The 25,244-nt window shown below is 46.6% G+C and overlaps 1 protein-coding gene across 2 annotated transcripts in view; it reads left to right on the forward strand.

Annotated features, from left to right (window-relative positions):
* Positions 1-25,244, forward strand: part of KCNH1 (potassium voltage-gated channel subfamily H member 1) — a 417,456-nt gene that overhangs the window by 315,245 nt on the left and 76,967 nt on the right. For both annotated transcript variants that reach the window (XM_018060769.1, XM_018060768.1), the window contains exon 10: positions 13,240-13,436. In XM_018060769.1, the coding sequence (XP_017916258.1) occupies positions 13,240-13,436 (197 nt within the window). The remainder of the gene's footprint in view (positions 1-13,239; positions 13,437-25,244) is intronic.

The raw sequence follows: 25,244 nt of genomic DNA on the forward strand, positions 1-25,244 counted from the left end.
AAGCAGTTATATCATAGGATAATTTCTAACATCCATCATTTTTATTTCTTCTTTTTAGATCTGTCCATAAATTTTCAGCTCAGCATTAAGCTGGATCAGAGTGAATTATGGGTGTGTTTCTGAGCAGGTCAGCAAATTCCTTCTAGAGTCAGGCTGACAACATAGCCACCTGAGGATACTTGGACCCGGGACCAGTCCTGTCCTCAAAGTCATCCATCCTAGGGCGTTCTCAGTCTTTTAGATCGTGGCCCACTGTATATTATTCCACTCAGATCCATCTTTCATATATTGATTTGTTCATTCCATAAACAAACCAGCTGTAGTGCTTAAGTCTCACCAGGAAAACAGACAAGTGAATATGCAGTTTCACTTCTGTTATTTAATAGAATGCCAAGAGTTATAATAGGACAAAGAATAAAATACTATGGGAGCTTGTAAGACAGGCATCTAATTCAGCCCAGCCAGGAGAAATCAAGGAAGGCTTCCTGACAGAGGTGGCATCTGAACTGAGACTTCCATGGCAAACTGAATTCCACTAGGTGCAGCAGAGAAGTGGGCTAGGGACTAGGATGGGAGATTTAAGAGTGAGTGTTCCCTGGCAGAAGGGCAGCACCCACAAAGACTTTAAAGGAGAAGAGTGACGGAATTGATCTGTGTTTAGAAAGATCATCCTGGCTGCTGTGAGGAGAAAGGAAAGCAGGCAAGGAGGCTGGTGAGGAGGATGCTGAGAGATGAGAGAGGCCTGAGCCGACTTCACAGGGTGGAGAAAAGTAAACAGATCCAAGATTCAAATGATCAGAGCGTGGTCATTTATTGAATATGGAGACAAGCAAGACGGTGGAGTCTGAAATGACTTGGACCACTTTCACAGGGAAGGGGACACTCCCTCGAGGAGGCACAGGTTTTCCTGGGAGCAGGACTAGTTCCAGCTTTGGGTCTGTGGGTTTGAGCTAAGTTCAAGTAACCGATGGGAGATGCTGGACTCAGAAGAGAGGTCAAAACGTGAGGTGTAAACTTGGGGATCATTGCGATCCTGATGGCACCTGAAGCTAGAGGAGAGGCTGAGAAAACTTGGAGAGAGAGGGGAAGGTAAGAAACAACAGGTCTCAAGCAGAGCCCCAAAGGACACTGTTTAATATGGGTCACAGGTAGGAGCCTGAAATGGACCACCTGCAGAGGGTGAGAGACCAGGGGAGTGGGATGTCACCGAAGCCAAGGAGGGGCAGAAAAGGGCATTTTCAAGTGCTTCAGAACTACATTTCCGTTGTCTAGCAGATGCTGTGGATGATAAAGACGCACCAACATCCCATGGCCACCGAGGAAACATGCTGCCAGTTAAACCGCGATAGATCATTGATTGTAAAATATGTTCTGATTTCAGAGATAAAGCATGCCGACCAGCTTAAATATATCTTAGAATCAAAGAGCTGCAATACGCTGAGGACTGAAAAATATCTTTTAGGCTGTTATCAGGAGAAGTTATTGACTACTGTGAGTAGAGTTGAGAGTATGGTCAGAAGCATGATTAGAGGAGCCTGAGAGATGAAGAGAGGCAGGTGTTGGTTCAGGGGTGCTTCATAATTTGTATTCATCTCTCCTGGAGTTCTGAACCGAGAGAGAGACAATACGTATGATGGGTACCAGTCAAAATATCACCTTTCACGTTTGTGATAAAGCTGATATTGGAGAATATGCATTATATTTGCATCCAAGAAGGCTTCCCAATATTAAGAGCCAGGGTTAGACCCACCCTTGTGTTGCTGACCAGCACAAGCCTACACCTGGGAGGCTCTGTCCTGTAGCTCTGTTCTGCTGGCAGAAGGGACCACCAGAGAGACAAGAGAGGATAAGCTTCCAGCAGGCAGATCCCCAGGACAGAGAAGCGGCTGGCCTGCACACGTGCAGGGTTTCCTTCCAAACTCATCAGTCAGATGAGGGCACAACAGAGGCCAGGAGTGTGGTGCCCCTGGAGCTGCCTTCCAGGCAGGAGCCATCAGGAATAGGGACCAGTCGTTCCCCTTCAACAGTGAGAACATGGAGACAGTATAGATAACACTGCCAAGAACCTGAGCCATTACAGAAAGGAGAGCAGAGCCCAAACCAGCTCTCTTGATCCCCAACCATCCAGTTTTCCCCCCTGCTGCTTGGGGAGATTATCCGTCTCTTTCATGTGTCTAAATCCCCTTGCCTTCCTGTAGAAGGCCAGCGCCATTCTCTTTTTCTCCGTGAAGTCTCAGTAGTTCTGCCTAGATTTGTTGCTGTTTGCTTGCTCGGTCATGTCCAACTCTTTGTGACCCCGTGTGCTGCAGCATGCCAGGCCTCCCTGTCCTTCACTGTCTCCTGGAGTTTGCTCAGATTCATGTCTGTTGAGTTGGTGATGCCATCCAACCATCTCATCCTCTGTCACCCCCTTGTCCTCCTGCCCTCAATCTTTCCCAACATCAGGGTCCTTTCCAGTGAGTTGGCTCCTCCCAAAGTATTGAAGTTTCAGCTTCAGCATCAGTCCTCTCAGTGAATATTCCTGGTTGATTTCCTAGAGCAGCCTCTCACATATCTTGGTTTTACACTTTTGTTTGTTTTGACTTCATCGTTTCACACATGTAAGTTTTGTCTCCTTACATTGTAAGCCCCTTGAATGTAGAAATGAAGCCCTGTCTTTTTGCTTTATCTCCCTTAATTCCTGGAACACTGCCTGATCTGTAATAGGTTGGGCCAAACCTTGAGCTGGATTGAACCATGTGCAAAAGGGTGGTGAGATGTAACCCCACCTTTGGGAACTCCCAATCTAGTAACTGCCTGGGAGAGTCAGAGACAGTTCACATTGCACCTGGTGTATGACGCTATAGGTTCTTGCTTGGTTTTCATCAACCAGATATTTGGCTGAACTACACCAGTGCCCCATTTCTAGTACAGAGATAGTTTGCAGAGAACAGCTGTTCTCCTTTATACCAACCTCCAGAGAAAACAAGTATTTCTTGAACGTCTCTGAGCTCTCCTACAAAATCTAACGTGAGACCAACCTTTCTAGAAGGAGACATCCCTGTGAGAATTGGGATGAACTGCACGCCTCTCCCTGGAGCCTCGACCTCCTGAGCCTCTCCATTCCCTGATTTCTTTTCTGGCAAAAGAAATCCAATAAAACATACAGGCTAAGCACCCAACACCACAGCACAATCTGATAAGATCTGACACTGAAAGCTAAGGCTTTATTCCTAGTAACAGATCTTCATGGCCTGGACAGGAAAGCAAATGGATAAGCTTTCCACGGTGTCTGTCTGTCTTTGATGTACATTCTTATGTCTCTAAACTGCAGGAGACGAAGCAGAGATCACAGACTGCCAGCAGCATTCCCCCCCTCCACACCCCCCCCCCCCCGCACCCCGGTAAGAACAAGGGCTTTGTGGTTTCACTACAGACAGGAGGCAAGATTTACAAGGTGTCAGAACTCTGCTTACCTTCGCTCCTCCATGGGCTCAGACAATGCAAGGGAAATGGCTACAAATGCATGAGGGAGAGTTCAGTATTCCAGAATTAGCTTGAAAGCCTAGATCTTAGCAGCTTTGGGGTGAGGTACGTAGTGGATGCCTAAAGCAGGGTCCCTGGCTGGCCGCTGGCCTGATGCACCAGGACTCCTCAGCAGATCCTGGCTCCATGTCCACACTCAGGGCTGGTGGGAGGTCAGTGGGTACTACCAAGGTGTTTAGCTCAAGTCGCTGGAGCTTTTGCTCTGAATGTGCTATCAGAGCCTCCACCGTCGTGTTACTGTCTGATCCTGCAGGCATAAGGAAGTCCATGCTTTTTCCTGGAACAGGTGAAGGAAATAGGCGTGTATATACCTACTCCCATAGATACAAACACATTCCAGCCCCACCGGATAGTGGACTCCTGAATTGGCTAGGAGGTAGGTTCGGTCGATCCAGCAAAACCCTGAAATAGTAGATAAGACAGAAGCTTGTTTTGTCTCATGTAGCCAGCAGTCCAGGTATAGGGGCCTGAAATGGCAACTTTATGGTGTCAGGCAGGCAGCCTCCTTCTAGCCTGTTGCTTCATCCTAACTAGGTTGGCACCTGGGCTCCCTGGTCCAAGGGAGCTCCCATCCTGTTCAGGTCAGGAGGAGGCAGGGAGAGAGGAGGGCAGGGCAGGACCCAAGGGGGGCACCCACCCCTCCGCACCCCTCGCCTTAACCAGAGCTTGGGCAGAGGGCCACACTTAAGTGCGGTGCAGCCTCGGTTCTGGTCGTCTGTGTGCCCAGCTGAGGGTCATGGATTCCATTTCCGTAACAGAGAAGTCGTTCTGGGGCACATGTGAATTCCTTGGTCATGGCTCCTTAAGGCCAAAGCAGCCTCTGATTTATCCTCTTACCTGTCACCCAGCTTGGTGCCTGCCCCAGGTAGAGGTCTCTAAGTGTTGACAGAAGAAGAAGCTGTTTGGGGCGGGCGGGGGCGGTGGTGAGGTTGCAGAGGATGACCACTGGGATCACTGGGAAGCCTCTCTCCATGTGGAGGCTGCACCGGGGTGTGGGGAAAGTCTGTGGGTCACGGACTATCATTTAAACCTCTCTAGAGCTCACTCTTCCCTTCAAAATGGGACTGATGATCCCTGTGGAATTTGCATCACAGGGCTGTTACAGCAGACTCTTCTTTTTTTTTTTTTTTTTTTTTTAATATTGAACAGGAAAATTGATTATGCATGCTTTAAATTTTTCTTTCTTATCCCCAGCACTCTTTCTGAGAATGGTTCCCACCAGCATCTCCTCTCCCCCATAGCACTCTGCTTCCTATTATCTTTACTCTTACCGTAACTCTTCAATATACTTTGGTGGGTGGGGCTAAGAACTAATTCATTCTTGATATCATATCCCTCAGCACTTAGCACAATGCCATGATAGGCATGCAATACATATTTATTGAATAGAAATAAATCTGAGAACAACAAACCCAGGAGGACCCAGCAGGACCCGGCTGGCCCCTCCTCCTGACTCTCCACCTCCAGTCACATGGCACACGGGTTCTTGGACTTCCTCCAAGTCCAGCTCCCCGCTTCCCTCTGGGCCTTCCCAGCACAGCCTCAGACACTCCACCCTGCTTCCTGGTCTGGATAACTCCTTCTCGTGCCTCGAAATACACCCATACCTCCTCCCTGACCCCTTGATCATATTTGTGCCTTCGGCACTCTGCAAACATAACTCATCCCAGGGGAAGTACCAGGGAGGAGGAGATTTTGGCCTGTTCTCTTTGCGTCTTAGTCTGAGGACCACGGCGAGGACCTGGATTGCACAAGCCTGGTGTGTATCCTGAGTCCAGGAGGTCTGAGAACTCTCCACTTCCTCATTCTAATCCTCCTGAGCTAGCCAGTTCAGTGGGTGTGCGCTGTCTGCTCGGGGGTTGCCTGGACAGATTGTTCCAGCTTCCATGTTACGTCCCCTAAGCAGAATTACCCCCAAGGGCCGGGAGAGAGAGTGGTTCTCCCTCAGAGCCTCTCTGCTTATGCCAGGATCTCTGCTGCCACATTTCACCCTCCTGATGCAGTGAGTGGCAAGGTGCCTCTAGTCTTCAAATGACTCGAGGGCGTAAGACTTCCTGATGCCCCAGAGAAGAATAAAGGCGCTCGGGCGGGCCCTCACTGCACGCTGCTCGTGGCGTCTCTCTCAGCATCCCGGGGAGGGGTGGGCGGGAGTGTTCATGTCACACGCTCACTGTAGAGTCTGGAAGGTGCTTAGATGAGTTTGCAGCTGAATGAGGAGACCAGGCACTTTCCTCAGAGGATTACAAAATAGGCTGTCCACGCTCAGGCTGGTGAGGGAGCAGATGAGCCAAAACATGGGGCAATACAGAGAGCGTTCAGTCCTGCTGAAGAGCCGCATCCTGTGCCTCAGGGCCTTTGCACATGCTGCTCCCGCTCCCTGAAATCATCTCTCTGCTGTGTCTTTTTTTTAATTCCTGTTTGCACAGCACTTTAATACTTTAATATATCATTTCATTTGATCCTGTCTACAAACCTTGGATGTAGGTACTTCCTACTTCAAGCATTTTATAGATGAGATCATTGGAGTTCATAGATGGTCAAATACAAATGTAGATTTGATATTTTAAAAGAATAGTAACAACACTAACCTAATTTGACTGAGTGTGACTCAGGACCTAAGCAGTGAAGAAAATTACCACAAACATTTTTTAAAAATCAAAGTATTAGCTTTCAGGGTTCCAGCAAGGCCTAGATAATTATAACTTTTTCAAAGAGGCCAAAGCTAACAGTTGTGCTTAATTTTTTCCACCTGAGGCTTAGGCTGTGAAGATAGAAATATGCATTAAGTTGAAAAGCCTAAGATAGTCCCCTTAGAGAGCAGAAATGACTAAGAGAAAACTGAAAATTCAAAATTGCAGAAAGTGAAAACAAGAATGAAGCAGGAATGTCAAAGACAAGAGTAGCCCAACTGAGGAAACTGCTCTGACTCCTTAGGTATGTATTCATTCTGGGCCTAAGAAACATGTCGATCAGGGTATTTATTGCTGCTATTTAATCACCCAGTCGTGTCCAAGTCTTTGTGACCCCCTGGACTGCAGCACGCCAGGCCTCCCTGTCCCTCAGCATCTTCCAAAGTTTGCCCAAGTCACATCCGTTGCATCGGTGATGCCATCTAGCCATCTCATCCTCTGATGCCCTCTTCTCCTTCTGCCCTTAATCTTTCCCAGCATCAGGGACTTTTCCAATGAGTCGGCTATTCTCATCAGATGACCAAAATACTACAGCTTCAGTATCAGTCTTTCCAACAAGTCTTCAGGGTTGATCTCCCTTAAGATTGACTGGTTTGATCTCCTTGCTGTCCAAGGGACTTGCAGGCATCTTCTCTAGCACCACAGTTTGAAGGCATCAAGGTCCAAAGAGTAAGGCAAACATTTCAGCGAGGGATTGTGGAAGGATGACTCTTCACTGTAAGAGCAGTGTGTGCGTCGTCTTCATGCTGGCTCACCGGATCCCTTCCTTTAGATCTCAGCTCAGATGCCTCATGTCCCTGGAAGCCTTCCCTTGCCCTTTGAGCTTGAGCTGAGCACCTCTCTCTGTCTCCCACCGTAGTCCCTAGCGTGTTAGCATCACCTGCTCTGTTTCTCTCCCTCCACTACCTCTGCCATCCTGCTGCTCTAGACCTCAGCACCCAGAAGAGCGCCTGCTGAGAGCTGCATGAGGAACTGAATCAGTTCTTTCCAACTGGTATGGGCCTAGAAGTGGCTGATGATTTTTAGCAGCATATGATGACTTTAACTGCAGAGTTACATTTTGCTTAGTACAGGATACCAGTCTGAGTGGTCCTTATGAGAGGACATAATAGAGAATAGTGACAAGAAGCAGCTGGAATTTCATTTTTGCTCTGACCCCTCCAAGCTCACTTACAGCCAGTCTGAGAAACAGGGCTTTTTCTGGAGTGCTGTAAACTCAGTCGTCTGTTTCTGCAGCTCTTTAGCATTCAGACATCAGCTGTTGGATCTTCTCAGATCCGTGAGTCCCAGCACCTCTTGAATTTTCCCCGATCACTCCTCTTAACCCTCCCAACCTCCCTGCTCCCACTGTCCTCTCTGCTTCAGCCTCTGCCTTCATAACATCAAATTGTCTGTAGCAGCAGTCCCCAACCTTTTTGGCATCAGGGACCAGTTTCATGGAAGACAGGTTTTCCATGGATGGTGGCCGGGGGATAAAGAGCACACAACCTAGATCCTTCACATGCTCAGTGCATGGCAGATTTTGCACTCCTATGAGAATCTGTTTGCAAGATTAACTTATTTATTTTAATTGGAGGATAATTCTGTTACAATATTGTGATGGGTTTTGCCATCCATCAACGTGAATCTTGAGCTGCTCTGGCAGGAGGTGGAGCACAGGCGGCAATGCCAGCAATGGGGAGTGGCCATAAATACTGATGAAGCTTCACTCACTCTGCTGCTCATCTCTGCTCTGTGGACCGGGGCTGAGGACCCCTGTTCTACGGGATGTTGGACTCCTCCTGTGCTGGGCTCCTTGTGGAGGGCTCCCCTCCCTCTCCCGGGGCCACCTCAGCCCTGTGTCCAACCCCCACCTCTGCTTTGCGACTGTTCCTCAGCCCCACGTTTGTACCCCAGAGGGCTTTTTATGTTTACAGCAGGAGGAGGTGCAGTAAAGAAAGCTGTGTAGAACTGGGGGTGGGAGGGGAGGAGGATTAATTACCACAGGGATGTTTGCTTGGAGTTTTAATGAGACTACCTTTCCCTTACTCTGCTCTCCCTTTTGTTTTTCCTTTTTTCTTTTCTCCCAGCTGAGAACATCCACTTAGTCTTTCCGAATCCTGGAACATTAGGGTTTAACATTCTGCGCCCAGCGTCTCAGTGTAATAAATAAATCAATAAGCTGATTGCCTGCAGAAGTTTGATTGCTGAGTGCAGGGGGGTACCTTTTGTTCTTCAGCAAACAATCATTTCACACTAGGGAACAGAGATGAATGTGGGTATAAGCTTGTCCTGGCCTCTGATGCGTGACCCTGACCCCGGAAGTCATGATTCCAGCAGTGTGTGTAGTTTACAGGCAGCTGCCAAGTGCTCCGCGTCCTTCCCTTTGACAGTTTTGCGTGTCATAAATTCGTTTCTCATTTGCCAGAATAGTCCTGGGTTTGTTTTGAATCTGACAGGTCCTCCGACACCTCTTTCTTAAATCTCACTAACAGATCATTTATACCAAAAAAGGCTGCCTTGACAGGAAGAAAGATAGTATGATTTTCAGTTGGGGCTGAAAATCAGATGCAAGTTATGACAACACTGAGACTTCCTAGACCCTACAGATTAATCGTGACTATCTCACCGTGAAACACTCGGTGTAGTAGGAACTAGTCTTCATTTATTGTGGCTGTCAAAACCTTTGATTGGAAAACTCTTCACAATGGGAATATTGTCATTTCTAAAGACGCGTGATTTATTTCTTGGTATGTTCAAAACACAATATGGTTGCTCTTTGTGGTAACAATAGATATGCCCCTGAAGAGTTGTTTTTTTTTTTTTTTTTTGTAAAAAAATGAATTTTTACAAATAAACTCATATGTTAAATATACATGGGGGGCTATTATTTTACTTTATGGGTCCTTTTATCATTAGACTACTCCTAGTTCATTTGAGATATATAATGTTCACGTATTGGGTTTTGCTTAAATGAAGTAATATTTTTTCTGATTACAAAATATTATACTTTGAGAAGAAGTATAAACAAGGAAAATCTCGATTTGTAAATCCATTTCTCCATCCTGAGATAACAGTTGATATTTCGATATATTTCCTTTGATTATTTTTTATGTCTATTTTTATGACATGGGAATATAATGACTATATTGCTAAATAATCCACATTTCTCCAGCTTGTTTCTTCAACAATTTCCCCTCATATTTTTTCCATAGGTTTTGAAATTGAAGTATAGTTGATATACAGTATTATAATATTATAGGTCACAGTATAGATACACAATTTTTAACACAATTTTTGTTCCATTTATAGTTATTATAAAGCAGTGGATATTTGATAATAGCCACATTGTACAGCATATCCTTGTAGCTTTTCTGAACAGTTTGTGTCTTTCACTCCTCTGCTTCTGTGTTGCCCCGCCCCCTTCCCTCTGCTCACACTGGTACCTACTGTTTTGTTCTCTATGTATATGAGTCGGCTTCTTTTTTGTTTCATTCACTAATTTGTTATTTTTTTTTAAGTTTCCATGTAAATAATATCATCCAGTATTCATTTTTCCTCTGATTTATTTCACGTAGCATAATACCCTCAATCATGGCATCTGGTCCCATCACTTCATGGGAAATAGATGGGGAAACAGTGGAAACAGTGTCAGACTTTATTTTCTTGGGCTCCGAAATCACTGCAGATGGTGATTGCAGCCATGAAATTAAAAGACGCTTACTCCTTGGAAGGAGGGTTATGACCAACCTAGATAGCATATTCAAAAGCAGAGATACTACTTTGCCAACAAAGGTCCGTCTCGTCAAGGCTATGGTTTTTCCAGTGGTCTTGTATGGATGTGAGAGTTGGACTTTGAAGAAAGCTGAGTGCCGAAGAATTGATGCTTTTGAACTGTGGAGCTGGAGAAGACTCTTGCGAGTCTCTTGGACTGCAAGGAGATCCAACCAGTCCATTCTAAAGGAGACCAGTCCTGGGTGTTCATTGGAAGGACTGATGTTGAGGCTGAAACTCCAATACTTTGGCCACCTCATGCGAAGAGTTGACTCATTGAAAAAGACCCTGATGCTGGGATGGATTGGGGGCAGGAGGAGAAGGGGAAGACAGAGGATGAGATGGCTGGATGGCATCACCGACTCGATGCACATGAGTATGAGTGAAGTCCAGGAGTTGGTGATGGACAGGGAGGCCTGGCATGCTGCAATTCATGGGGTCGCAAAGAGTTGGACACGACTGTGACTGAACTGAATACCCTCAAAGTCCATCCATATTGCTACAGATGGCAACATTTTATTCTTTTTTATGGCTGAGTAGTATTCCATGTTGTGTGTGTGTGTGCGCGCCTGCCTATATGTATACATACCACATCTTTATCCATTCGTCTGTTGATGGAAGCTTAAGTTGCTTAGATGAAGTAATCTTAATAAGAATCAGGCAGGGTTGCCAATCTATTCTCAATAGTTCTGACTTAAACCACTAAGTAATTTCTTATGGGCCCTTCAGCCCAGAGCTCCGTGATTCTGTGTGTTCTAGTTATCTATATCTACTGACCAAACCACTCCCAAATTTAGTGGCTTAAAAAATTGTTTCTCATGACTCTGTGGGTTGTTTGGCTCAGTTGCTGGTTCTCCCTTAAACTTCCCACACATGGTTACAGTCCAGTGCTGGCTGGGGCTGAAGTCATTTGAAGGCTTGTCTGGGCTGGAGGACCAAGACGGCTTGCTTACGAGACTGGCAGAGCCTGGCTGTCAGCTGGACTCTTAGAGCACTTCTGGGTGACCTCCTATGTGGCTTGTTCTTCTCAAAACATGGTGGTTGGGTCCAAGAGGGAGGATGCTGAGAGGTCAGTGTTCCAAGAAACCCAGGCAGAAGCTACAAGGCTTCTTATGACCCTGCCTGAAAAATCCCAGAACATCGCTTCTGCCACATTCTGTTGGCCAAGGCAAGGGATTAAAGTGAGTTCCAGTTTAAGGAAAGGGAATTAGGCTTCACCTCTTGACATAGAATGAGACCTCCACTGGCTCAGGTGGTAAAGAATCTGCCCACAGTGTGGGAGACCTGGGTTTGATCCCTGAGTTGGGAAGATCCCTGGAGAAGGGAATGGCAAACCATTCCAGTATTCTTATCTAGAGGATCCCCATGGAAAGAGGAGCCTGGTGGGCTCCATGAGGTCTCAAAAGTGTTGGACACCACTGAGTGACTAACGCTTTCACTTTTCTTGACATAGGTTGAAATATGAGAGTAGGGTCTATGTTTTGGCTATCTGCCATACTGTGTGTCAGAAAAAGCGCGTTGTCTAGGGGAACAAGAATACATAATTACGAAAGGCATGAGAGGCGTGGCAGAGCAGTAGAGAGGAGTTGCAGTATGCTCCACGTGTATGAGTGAACTGGCCGGCCTTGTTGATGAGGACTCCGTGCATGCTAGGGGACACACTGAACGAACCCCTCCCCATGGAAGCCAGGTGGCACCCCACAGAGAGAGACATTCCCGTCGGCTGGCTCCTGCTCTGCATCACCACACTCATATTACAGATGGCTAAAAAGCCACCTGGTAAGGGATAGCACAGGCACATACCTGCCTGAGAGCTACCCCAACCTGGTATCCCACTCGTATGATGAAGCTGTGTTCATAAATTAAAGCTGCACTTCATTTCACAAACACACAATGTGTGCAGTAATGTGCCCAGTACATCTGCTTCTCAGCTCATGTCGTGGAGGTGCTTGAGAGGGCGATACCCGTGGAGTACCTGATGTGCTTAGGGTGGACACTTTCTGGTGTTTGAGGTCAGTTTCTGTCCAGATGCTTAAAGCCCTAATTGCGTCCCTTCACCTGAATTAGGAAAACAGCTGCCCTGTAAAGTGCACTGAGTCGCAAACCTGGGCTCTAGCTGTATAGGGCGGCTGATCTGAAACGCCTGGGCTGACAACTCCCTCAGGGGCTGTTGCGTTGGTTTTCACCCTGGTTGCATTGTTTCCTTCCTTCCCAAACACCTCTCTCTGGCTCCCTGGAGATTCAGATTTGTGTTTATCTGTGCTGAAAATTTAAAGGCAAGAGAAACAATGTTTCAAGCTATTTGATATATAACCAGAGGCTGTGCCAGGAATGAACTAAGCTTTGCATTAGACATATGTTAAAAGCTCAGTCTCTGGGAAAGGTTGGAAGAATATCCCTAGGTAAGAAAAACGAATATTTAGAGGAGATTGATAGAAGTTTGACCCAGAATACCGCGACGTGGGATGAGTACTCTATTGACGTATTATTAAATATAGTCTTGTGGAATGCTAGGCATAAGAGGATCCTCAAGATGCCAGTTATATAGGGCCCATATTTTTATACCACCAGGAGGGCATCTGGCAAGGTGAGGAATATGGAAGGAGGGATGGGGGAGAGAGAGAGAGTGAGGATGAGGCACCACACACATAAACCTCAGGGCGGTGGACAGAGTTTGGAGGAAGAGGAGCTTCACCCTTGCCTGGTTTCGTCCATGTATGTCATGCTAATCAGGGGAGACACCTCCTGTTTTTCAGCTCCCGATGAAGAGTCCACACCCTCCCCGTTGCAGCCGATGGTGTGCCTCTCAGTCACACTAATGTAGACCTACAGTTTACCTTCCTTCCCTTTTGCCAGCAGACATTGTGAGAACCCTGCTGTGTTGCCAGATACTGTGTTAGTGGAGGGACGGGACGCAGGAGAGCTCGTGCCGGGAGACAGACAACAAGTAACATCATTACAGATGATGATCAGTGTTTTGGAAAACCAGGGGTGACAAAGAATAACTTGGGGTTCCAGTTTCACGTAGGATGCGCGCAAGGTCACACGTGATCCCGAAGTTATTGGTTGAACTTTGACATGTATCCTATGGCATTTTTAGTTTTCTGAAGTTGCATGTCATTAAGGTCCAAATTAAAACCATTCTGGCCTTTTCTAAGCCCCAGCCGTGGAATGCCGAACGGACAGTAGTCCTGGGAGATGGTGGAAAGCCAGCACCAACGGCCAGACTGCTCTGGTGGGCACTTTGCTCATCACCGCGTTCTCTCCTCAGGGAAAGGAGACGTGTTTGGAGACGTGTTCTGGAAGGAAGCCACCCTTGCCCAGTCCTGTGCCAATGTGAGGGCCCTGACCTACTGTGACCTGCATGTGATCAAGCGGGACGCCCTGCAGAAAGTGCTGGAATTCTACACGGCCTTCTCCCACTCCTTCTCCCGGAACCTCATTCTCACCTACAACCTGAGGAAGCGGGTGAGTGTGCAGTGTCCGTCTCGTTTCTACCAAGAGCAGTCTCTGCGCTCTTAGGACAACCACGTGGGCTGAGGAAGTCCTTTCGCTGTCTATTTAAATGGAGTAGCCGATTCTGTAGAGGTTCTGCTTGTTGCTCGCTCTTTGGAGCTTTTGCTATAAAATGAGAGAGAAAAGGACGTTGCTTGATTAAAAGATGGATTGATTTTGGGGCAGAAAGGTTTGCTCCTGAGTGTGTCTGTGGGCTTTTCCTCAGTAAAATCCTCACCTTCTAGCATTTTTGAAAAGATGAGTTAAAAAAAAAAAAAATGAGGTTGTTAGTCAATAAAATGGTTGAGTGGAATCACTTAATTAATGTAAACTGAATTCTCCCTGCTGATTAGAACACACTAAATGGTGTGAGGCTGTTAGCCAGCTGGTAATAATATTTTTTAAAAAAATAAAGATAGGAAAGTGAGTCAGTTGAGTCCAGAAAATAAGAGATGGGATTGGATTGTCTGGAGATTATTTTGTATACAGATGTCAGTTTACCTGACTGAGAAATGATTTGTGGTTTTAAGAACCTGAAGATCTCTCATCTGAACTTGTTACTTTCACCCTCAAATCATCAGAATTGCTCCATCTGTCTCTGCAAGGATTAGACAATGTGTCTTATACTTGGGGTTTTCACGACCGATGTTCTTGCATTTCATTTATCTCCTTTGGTCAAGCAGGTAGCTCCCCACCTATAGAATTCATCCGGGAGGACTGTCTTAGGAATCTTTCCAGAAATGACCTCGTGATCTTCCCCCATCCCTCAAACTGCTCCTCTTTCCATGGTCCCTGTCTCTATTAACATTGTCTGTGTCGCCCTGGGGCTCCAGGTTGGAAAACCCTGCCATCATCCTCGATGCTTCTTCCCTGTCTCCCATGCTTCCGTTTACTCATCACATCCTGTTGCTTCTACCTGTACCCTCAAACCTCAGTCCACACTGCTCTCCTCCCCAGGAATTTCCCTGAGCTCTTGGACCACAGCACCCCTGATAAAGCGTCTCCTCCCGTCCTGGACCAAGCAGTAGGCTCCAAACCCACTCTCCCGCCTTGTGTGTTTCCGCAATGCAGTACTTCCCCGCTGGCCACTTATGTGACCATTGGGATGATGTCATTCCCCTCCCTAAAGGCTTTTTGCCCCACTCTAACTACAGCATGATGTCCGCTCACTCCCGCACGGTTTATGTGGTTTTCCACATCTGGCCCAAACTTAACCCCTAAGCCCCAACCCCAGCCATTCTTCCTGCACCCACCATTCTCACCAGGAAAATGACCCATATGGTCTGTAAACATGCCACACCCTTTCAGAGCACCATGTCTCTGCATGGGCTTCCTGGCCTGGAATTCTTTTCTCTCAAACCCTTCAGTTCAGTCACACAGTCATGTCCAACTCTTTGCAACCCCATGGACTGTAGCACACCAGGCTTCCCTCCATCACCAACTCCCAGAGCTTGCTCAAATGCATGTCCATTGAGTCGGTGATGCCATCCAACCATCTCATCCTCTGTTGTCCCCTTCTCCTCCTGCCTTCAATCTTACCCAGCATCAGAGTCTTTCTCAGCACCAGAGTCAGTTCTTCACATCAGGTGGCCAAAGTATTGGAATTTCAGCTTCAGCATCAGTCCTTCCAATGAATATTCAGGATTGATTTCCTTTAGGATGGACTGGTTGGATCTCTTTGCACTCCGAGGGACTCTCAAGAGTCTTCTCCAACACTACAGTTCAAAAGCATCAATTCTTCGGCACTCAGCTTTCTTTATAGTCCAACTCTCAAATCCATACATGACCACTGGAAAAACCATAGCTATCACTGGATGGACCTTTGTCAGCAAAGTAATGTCTCTGCTTTTTAATGCTCAAACCCTTAAGGGTATGCTAAAATATTTATTTATTTATAAATCCCATACATGCCAACTGAACTAGACTAGATGTATAAAACTGAATTAACAGCCAGCTCCCTAGCTTCAGGAAGAGAAAAGAAAAAAAGTGAAGTCGTTCAGTCATACTTGACTCTTTGCGACCCCATGGACTGTAGTCTGCCAGCCTCCTCTGTCCATGGGATTTTCCAGGCGAGAATACTGGAGTGAGTTGCTATTAGCTTCAGGAACCTCAAGTCTAATGGAGAAGATGCACACAGGAGGGATAAGTGCAATACATGATGCTAAGTACCCTGAGTGTGATTTGTACAAGGTGTTACGAGATCATAAAGGAGGAGGGCAGATAAAGGAGGAGGGCAGCTAAAGGAGTCAGAGAGAAAGTACTGGGGGTGGGTGATGAGACCTGAGCTGAGTCTTAAAGGATCAGTTTGCCAAACAAAGGGAAATTGGAGGGGAGTTTGAGTCAAGGCACAAGAAAGGAAAAGCTTTTTGCCTTCCAGGTTTTTGGTACAAAGTTCCAATCACTTGTCATTGGGCTATCACAACAAAGTGCTTCCACTTGTTTTAAATTCCTTGACTTGCATTGCCCTGTGAGTCTCTGCTCAGAGATCTGGGAGGGCAAGGGCTTGGTATCCCAGTGCCTAATCCAGAACGGGGAATTTAAAATACATCTGGGGATGGCATGGAGAAAGAGATGGGAGCTCTGGGTCTCAGCATCTACATCATAAAATGTGAGGTTGTGGCCAAGATGATTGATTATTTTTCTGGCTCTGTGATTGGAAAACTGGTCATTTAAATTCCAGTGGGGAATGGGAAGTGGGGGAGAAATGTGCATTCACAGTTCCTCCTCGTTTATCTGCAAACGTGGAATGCCTGCTGCTGATACTTTTAGCTAAGTGGATTCTCTTAAAGTCTGTTATTTGATTGATTCCTTCTTTTTATGAAAGCAAGTTGCTTATAATCAGCTTTCAGTGTTGCTGATAACATAGGATGGGAAAAATGTACAGTTTGGGTTATCTGGAGAACTAATCATCTTGGAATAATTGTGGATCAAGTAAATCTGTCTTAGAAAAACAAGGACGGCAACCCAAACAACAGCACGTCAGTGGTCAGATTGCTTTTGTTAAGTGCAGAATGATGGACAGCTCTGCAGAAGAGAAGGCTCGGGGGACGTGTTTCTGAAAGGCTGTTTGGAAGAGCAGCTGGCATGGTCTGTATGGCCACGGGGCACAGAGGAAGAACCAAAGCTGTAGACAGTATGAGAGAGACCTCGGAGAAGATCAGAGCTGCTCAATGAAAGCAGTAGGTACCTGGTTTCTTGTCCTGAAGGTGTTTGGCCATCCTCTGGAGACCCCCTCAGAAACATTGTGGAAGGGACTTAGTCATCCGACGGAGAGTCAGATCAGTTGACCTTCAAATGTCCTTCCAATCTCAAATGCCTATAAATCTGGTATGGATCTGAGAATTTTAGTGAGTTCTCTTCTATAAAGAGATAGCCATTCTTTTTCTTGGGAAAAAGAAAAATAAAAGAGGCTTGTCATTTTGGTATATCCATTGTAGTCTCTCATTGTGTCCTTCTGAGAATTAATTCCTAGTTACATAGGGCATAGAAGATGAGAACATTACATGCATGAATCATTCTTGTAGCTATTTTTTTTTCTGGCCAAGTAAAGTGTATGCTTGTGGCTGTTTCTATCTTGGCAAAATCGACTGTGTTATTCTGCAAAGATGCCTGAGAACACGGTGCCTTTGACATCAGTTTGGGGAGTTGTTTGCTCTTGTGGACGCCCTCCAGTGCACAGCAAGAACTCTATCCAGTCTCTCCTCCATTTCCCCACCACCCTCATTTCACAAACGTGACATTGCATAGAAAGTTCACAGAGCTGGATGAGTAAGGGAAGAACAGGAGCCAGAAACGACTCATTGGCCAGGTTTCTCTCTGCCTCTCACAGCTTCATGGCTGACCCTGGCCTCTGCATCGCAAGCCTCACTCTCTCACCCCTAAGTCCATGTGTCTGAGCACCCTCAGCCTTGGGCGCTGCTCTTGGGATCCAGCTCGGGGAGGACCTGTTACCTTTTCCTCCAAGACACCTGGGGTCATAGGCGGTGATGAAGGAGGCAGAACCTGGAGGCCGGTCCAGCATTTTGTTGACCTTGGGTTTTCCTTGTCTCTGGGCTCTGAGCCCGATGAGACCTCAGTCTGCGTCTTGCTCTGCCACTTTGTGCTTCTGCAAGCCCTAAATGCTGCCTTCCCCATCTGTAAAATGGGGCTGATGGAAAGGTCTCCTTGCAGGATTATTGGGAGGATTAAATAAGATACTATTGCAAAGCTCCCACACACAGGGTCTGGAGCATAGTACATGCGCAATTAAGTTGTGCGTTATCATTGTTTTTTGTGTCCACTTGACACTCTTCTTTCTTGTTCCATGCCTCTGCCTTTGCGTGTAGAGGGCACTCATCCTTCAGAACGTCAGGGTGCTCGCTCTGCAGCATGTTCTGTGGGTGGATGCTCCCCCCGGGATCTCTGCACTTCCTGCAGCAGAGGGGCCAGCTGCTCTGGCCTCCTTGTCCCTTTGCTTTGGTCAGTGGTGGCGTCGACCCTCACCCGGTCTTTTGGCCAATTCCATTCATGGAGGGAAAGCTGAGGTTGTTCTGACCTGTTGAGCCAGTCACCAGGGCATCTGTGTTGTCAAGAGGAAAGCACAGCTTCCTCCTTTCTTCTGAGGGAGGTGGCATATTGTTGTCCTTGATAAGAAGGAGGTAAAAGGTCCCCATCCCAGATCCTTGGCTTTCTAGGGTGTCAGGCTCTCTGGACGTTTTCCTACAGGCAGCTGGAGCTTTGCACACTATTAATAGTAACATTATTCCCAACTCCAGTTAGTCACAGTGGCAGTATATGTTTTATGTCAGCTTATTAAATCTTTAGAACAGCCTTCTGATATCCCTGTACCAACCCCACTCCTCAAGGGAATAGACTAGGACCCCACGGAGAACAGAATCACGTTTCTAAGGTCACCTACTTGTAAGTGGTAGATTGCAAACCACGCACGTGCCCCCCTCCCTGGTAAGCAGCATCACATCCTGTGGTGGGGCCCTGGTTACCTGTGGCGCTCAGCTTTTCCATGTGAGTATTCTCCTTCGGCCTCTGCTTTCTCTCAATCTGTTGACTTTTCAGAGGTGGCACAGTTTGTCTCTAAAATATCTCTACTACCTTTGTTGTTCTCCAGCACACTCCAAAAATTGTACAGTAAATTGCAGTCATATCTCAGGTTGTGAGACTTGAGAAGGTTTCCCCCCAAAGTGACAGCCGCACCATTGCTGGGTGTGCCAGAGAGGCATGGACCAGCAGGTCAGCCTGACCGGTGTTAGTAATTAGGAAGAGCTAAGGACCTGGGTTTGAATCCTGGTGTGACTCCTGACTAGCTGTGTGCCCTTGTGCAAGTTACTAAAATAGCCTAAGCCTCAGTTTTCTCATCTGTAAAAAGGGTTTAATAGGATTCCCTCCTAACTAGGTTTAATGGGAAGATCACATACATTAAAACAAACACAGTTGACATAGTTCCTGTAGGAACCACTCACTACATATTAGTTCCCTTCTCTTCCCCACCACCCGTTCTCTCCTCCACCTTCAGTCCAAGAAGTTCTGGGTTCACCCTTTGCTGTGCTGTTTATAACCAGACCCCTTCTTGAGTTGGCGTTTCACCTGGCTCTACTCTCCTTGTGACCGGAGGGGAGCTCTCACCTCCCAGGTGCTAGGAGATCGGTCCTCCTGCCCATTGTTGGCACAGTAGAGGAAATGGATCACAAGTAACTGACGTATTGCAGACAAGCAGTTGGGTAATTAACAGCAGTCAGTGCATGGGATGATTGGCATGTAGGTTATTAGTAGGGTGGCGCTCATTTTCTGTGTGTGGGGCTTTATTTTTAAAGTCAAGATTGTGCTTTTGAGTATGTTTTGCATCATGTTTGCATATAGTAATTTGTTCCAGGATAGATTTTTTTTTTTCCCTTGGCTTGATAAGGTCTCAACCTAATGAGTTTGGGAGGGACCTGGGACAATAGTTACTGGTGGTTTCAAAGCAGGAGCCTCCTGATGCCTGTTTTCTAAAACGGAGGTTGCCATAGTGAATTGTGATGAATACTATAAGTACATTTCTAGCCCACTTTAACCAAAGGGGATTTTATTAATATTCTGGAGAAGAGGAGATCAAAGCTTGGAGGCTTGAAGAGAGCTTTGGCTGTAGCTGGCATTGGAAAGCCTTGCAGTTTCCTCCCCAAACAATTTCTCATGGAAGGTTGGTAAGAGGCAAAGACAGACTGCAGAGCCAGGTGCTTGGAAATACGTCCCCTTCCTCACTGCATCGCTAAGTTTTTAAAATGATCTCTACACAGCCCATATTTTCCTTGTCATTCTTCCACAGTGAGGGCTTCTGTGGAATGAAAATCATCTATTAAACTGTCAAGCTATAAAGATCATTTTAAAATCAGGGTGTTGAAATTAAGGATGGGGAAGGAAAGAGATGGGTGTGAGTGATAAGACCATAATTCTTTCAGGACAACAAAATATAAATCAAAATTGAGTCCCTTTTTCCTTCAAGAGGATCAGGAGTGATGTTTAGGGACCTGTGAGGCCTTCCATGGATTTTCAGGGATCCTCCCTAGTGCTCCCCCCTACAAAGCATATGATCACAAAGGTGAGAGATAATGAAAGGACCCCATGCTTCATTATGTATAAATCTGCAGCCGTTTCCAAGGAAGCAATAAAGTTCTGGAAGAAGTATGAGGTTTAAAGCTAGAGCCTCCTACCTGGACTCAGCCACTTGTTAGCTGGGAAGGTGAGAGCAGTGAGGGAGGAATTTGAGTAAGTACAGCTTTCTTCTTCTGTGGCTTCATCCTGTCTGCCCCACAGGGTGGCTGTGGCAGGATGATCAGGTGGAAGGCACAGGGCCTTACAGGTGGTAGGTACACAGTCAGATGAATTCCCTCCCTTTATCTGTAGGTGTGGGGGCTGCAGAGCAAAGGAGAGCAGGGGCTGTAATAGTTTGGCTCTTTGGAAAAGACCCTGATGCTGGGAAAGATTGAGGGGAGGAGGAGAAGGGACAACAGGGGATGAGATGGTTGGATGGCATTGCCGACTCAATGGACATGGGTTTGGGTGGACTCCAGGAGTTGGTGATGGACAGGGAGGCCTGGCGTGCTGCGATTCATGGGGTCGCAGAGTCGGACACGACTGAGCAACTGAACTGAACACTCATATGGAGGCAGTAGGTAGTGGTGGCTTAACATGTAGACTCTAGTGTGAAAAGTACTTTTCAAATCCTGACTCTCCTTCAGGACCCTGGGCCAGTTACCTAACTTCTCTGGGTCCCAGTTCATTCGCTGCTAACATGGAAGCAGTAATCGTACCTTAGCAGGATGCTTTGAGGAAGTATGTTCTCAGTGTTATGTGTAGCTATCATTATTGTTATTGATGAGCTTAGCTTTTCTGGAAATGCAGAGGTCCTATCAGATGCTGAAAGTTTTAAAAGGGGAATAGGGGCTAAATTTGAACAGGTAGAAATCTCCCAGACAGATGAGTCCAAGGTCTGTCCCTGGGCCCCTCAAGTTGTACCAGAGGACCAGGTGATTTGTCAGGGAGGTTTGGGAAAGAATGGTGCTGCTGGACTCATCACAGATCCAATTTCCTCCCCAGAGAGAATAGATGGAGGAACTGGAAGGGCTCAGTGTCGGGGAGGCGGGGTGGGAGGGACGTTGTAATTTATCTTAACCCTTATCAACATCATGTCACTGGCACAGTGTGTTTACTAGGAGCTAGAAAGGATCCGGCCTACTGTAGAGGACTGCCATGCCAAAACAATCTTTTGGAGATTGATGTACCTTCCTAATATTTTCTTAGAAGTATGTTGTAATTAATGATAATATCTAGGGTCGTGCTAACGAGTCCCAGACTAGGGGCTCATCCCCAGGTGAGCAGGTTGACATCCTGAAGCCTCAGATGTTTAGCCCACTATTTCTCACATTCATCTGGCCCCTGAACACTTTTTGAATTGTACCAATTAGTATCTGTTATCTATTTTAGTACACCTACTAACATCTGTCAGAGTGAGCGTTTTGCAGAGCATCGTTGGGAAACAGGAACTACCGACCTTTAATCTCTTGCGGCTCCAGTGGTCAGTGACCTGCAGAATAGATGAGTCTTGTCTGTGAAACATCACAAAGCCAAAGACACTCAGTGGTGTGGGGGGGTGGGGTGGGAAGGGAGGGGTGCTCGCTGGGTCCTCAGTAAATCCTGAGCAGAGATTGCTGGCAGAGTCTCCCTGCTTTCTGAACATCCTCCTAAACTCAACTTTCCCTCACTCCCTACAAGTGCCCTGTAGCCCATTTGATTTCTAAAGGGCAGCCAGCCTTACATTGTCAGAGAGCGTTTGACAGCACATTCTTGCTGGCATAATCCCATGGACAGAGGAGCCCGGCAGGCTATATTCGGTGGAGTCACAAAGAGTAGACCCGACTGAGCACACTCACATGCTAATAGGAGGCTGCTGAGACATATTGTCTCCTTGACTTCCGATGCCTTCCTGGTTGTTTTATTGGCTCGGTCAAGTTTCACGTTCCTACCTCATCTGCCACGTGTCTGTGCTTCCTAGTTCCCATTTAAATGTTCCTCCTACTCTTTAAAATTGTCTCTTCGGCTATGAGCTCATCCTTATAAAATTTGCCAGTGAGTCATGGAGGTCTTTATTCTAGCCCCTGCTCCCCTATAACTGGAGAGTCAGGATTTCAAACTAGGCTGCCTGTCACAATGAGAACTACCTTCTAAGATGTTAGAGTAATGGAAACAAATGTTAGTTCAGCCCTTTGGACGCCTGCATCAGGAGCTCACACACAAATCTGCCCCAGCCCAGATGTCCATGCAGATGGTTCTCACTGTGATGTGTGTCATGGAGCAATCCAGTTTTGATGCTTCTCACAGCAAACTTTGTTGGTTGTAATTTACTTGTTACCAGTGTCACTTAATGGTCTCGTCCTGCCCTTACTTAATTTAAGCTTCTCAAGTGAATCCACTGGTGGGCTTGGACTCCATCTGTCTTCCCTTCAGCCTCTCTAGTATTGGTGAGGCCCCCTGTCCCTCTGATCCAATAAGCACTGGTCACCTCACTGATAGCTCTCATTATACTTCCAAGTAACTCTAAACTGTGGGCCTTTCTAGAAGCTCCTTAAGGGCTGAGCCTTGTCTGACTAACTCACCTCTGTCCTGATCAATTCTCTTAGAGCTTGGTACAAGTGAAGAAGTGAAGTCATTCAGTCGTGTCCAGCTCTTTACGACCCCATGGACTGTAGCCTACCAGGCTCCTCCATCCATGGGATTTTCCAGGCAAGAATACTGGAGTGGGTTGCCATTTCCTTCTCCAGAGGATCCTCCTGACCCAGAGATTGAACCCGGGACTCCCGCATTGTAGGCAGATGCTTTACCATCTGAGCCACCGGGGAAATGGTAAACATTTAAAACTAAATGAATGAGTGAGTGAATGAACAGAGCAGCTGACCAACCAGACAACCAACGAATTAACCTACAAATCCATCAACTTATTGGGCACACGCCTTTCTCTTGTTGTTATTATAGATTTTTGAAACCTTGACTGTAAGACTGCATCCACAGAGACACCTCCCTTTCTTTCCATCTCAGAAGCTTTGCCCATAAATCCCACACCATAGCCTAAGGGATAGTCATCTGACACTATCTCTTTTCCCTATGCCTGATGCCAAAATCTTGACATCTGTGTGCCAATGCTGAATCAAATCTCAGTTCAGTCCAGTCATTCTGTCATGTCCAACTCTTTGTGACCCCATGGACTGCAGCATGCCAGGCTTCCCTGTCCATCACCAACTCCTGGAACTTGCTCAAACTCATGTCCATTGAGTTGGTGATTCCATCCAACCATCTCATCTTCTGTGCTCCCCTTCTCCTCCAGCCTTCAATCTTTCCCAGCATCAGGGTCTTTTCCAAGGAGTCAGTTCTTTGTTCTTTGTATCAGGTGGCCAAAGTATTGGAGCTTCAGCTTCAGCATCAGTGCTCCCAATGAATTTTCAGCCCTACTTTCCTTTAGGATGGACTGGTTGTATTTCCTTGCAGTCCAAGGGACTCTCAAAAGTCTTCTCTAACACCATGGTTTAAAAGCATCAGTTCTTCAGTGCTCAGCTTTCTTTATGGTCCAACTCTCACATCCACACATGACTACTGGAAAAACCATAGCTGTGACTAACCAGACCTCTGTCGCAAAGTAATGTCTCTGCTTTTTAATATGCTGTCTATATTTGTCATAGCTTTTCTTCCAAGGAGCAAGTGACTTTTAATTTCATGGCTGTAGTCACTGTCTGCAGTGATTTCAGAGCCCCAGGAAATGAAGTCTCACATTGTTTCAGTTGTTTCTCTATTTGTCATGAAGTGATGGGACCAGATGCCATGATCTTAGTTTTTTGAATGTTGAGTTTTAAGCCAGCTTTTTCAGTCTCCTCTTTCACTTTCATCAAGAGGCTCTTTAGTTCCTCTTCACTTTCTGCCATAAGGGTGGGGTCATCTGTATATCTGAGGTTATTGATATTTCTCCTGGCAATCTTGATTCTAGCTTGTGCTTCATCTAGTCCAGTGTTTCTCATGATGTACTCTGCATCTGCATATAAGTTAAATAAACGGGGTGACAATATACAGCCTTGATGTACTCCTTTCCTGGTTTGGAACCAGTCTGTTGTTCCATGTCCTGTTCTAACTGTGCCTCTTGACCTGCATACAGATTTCTCAGGAGGCAGGTCAGGTGGTCCGGTATTCCCATCTCTTTAAGAATTTTCCACAGTTTGTTGAGTCAAATCTCAAGGACAGAGTTTTGGGTGAAATAGGAAAGAACACTTTTATTGCTTTGCCAGGCAAAGTGGGACAGTGGGCTTGTGCCCCCAAAACTATGTGTTGCAACCCAAGAGGATTTGGTGAGGACTTATATAGCAATATGGGAGACCTGGGTTCGATCCCTGGGTTGGGAAAGATCCCCTGGAGAAGGAAATGGCAACCCACTCCAGTATTCTTGCCTGGAGAATCCCATGGACGGAACCTGGTGGGCTACAGTGCATGGGGTCGCAAAGAGTCGGACATGACTGAGTGACTTCACTTTCTTTCTTTCTTTCTTATATAGCAATAGTTCAAGGGTGGGATTGTTGATAAGATCATGGTCTGTGTAGGCTCTTCAAGCCTTTAATCTGGCCTCAGGTAATCTCTTAAAGAGCTTCTCTGCTGCTGCTAAGTCACTTCAGTTGTGTCTGACTCTGTGTGACCCCATAGACGGCAGCCTACCAGGCTCCGCCGTCCCTGGGATTCTCCAGGCAAGAACACTGGGGTGGGTTGCCATTTCCTTCTCCAAAAGAGCTTCTCTATTTTCCTTTTAATCTGGTCTCGGTTGGCCTTCTCTGGAATGAAGAATGCTGCATCTTCCATTTGGGGTCTTACTTCTGTAAAGTGGAAGATACTGTTCTGTGTGTCCCTTGAGGTGTGATCAGATCCCGGCCCCAAGCCTGCACTATCGTTTCTTGACTCTGCCTCCCTTGGCTCTGTATCCCTTCTCTTCCCTGATTATCCACCGTTCGAATCTGCCCTTTGGGACTCAGGGAAGGTCATGGAGGTAGGAGTCTATTCCCTACAAATTAAACCTGGGGGGCACAGGAAGGCTTCCAGGCTCAGGAGCCCCACAGGGTCCTTCTTGCTTTCACACCTCACAGACAGGGCTCAGAGAAGACTGGCTCAGTGGCTGATACTTAATCAGGAAGGTGTTCTTGCTCGGATGACAGGAAAACAGTGAATCGAATCAGTAAGGCTCGAGAACAGAGGGCCTAAGAGGGAGGCACTAGCAGTCTCCTA

This window comes from Capra hircus, chromosome 16, assembly GCF_001704415.2.
Source record: "Capra hircus breed San Clemente chromosome 16, ASM170441v1, whole genome shotgun sequence".
NCBI lineage: Eukaryota > Metazoa > Chordata > Mammalia > Artiodactyla > Bovidae > Capra > Capra hircus.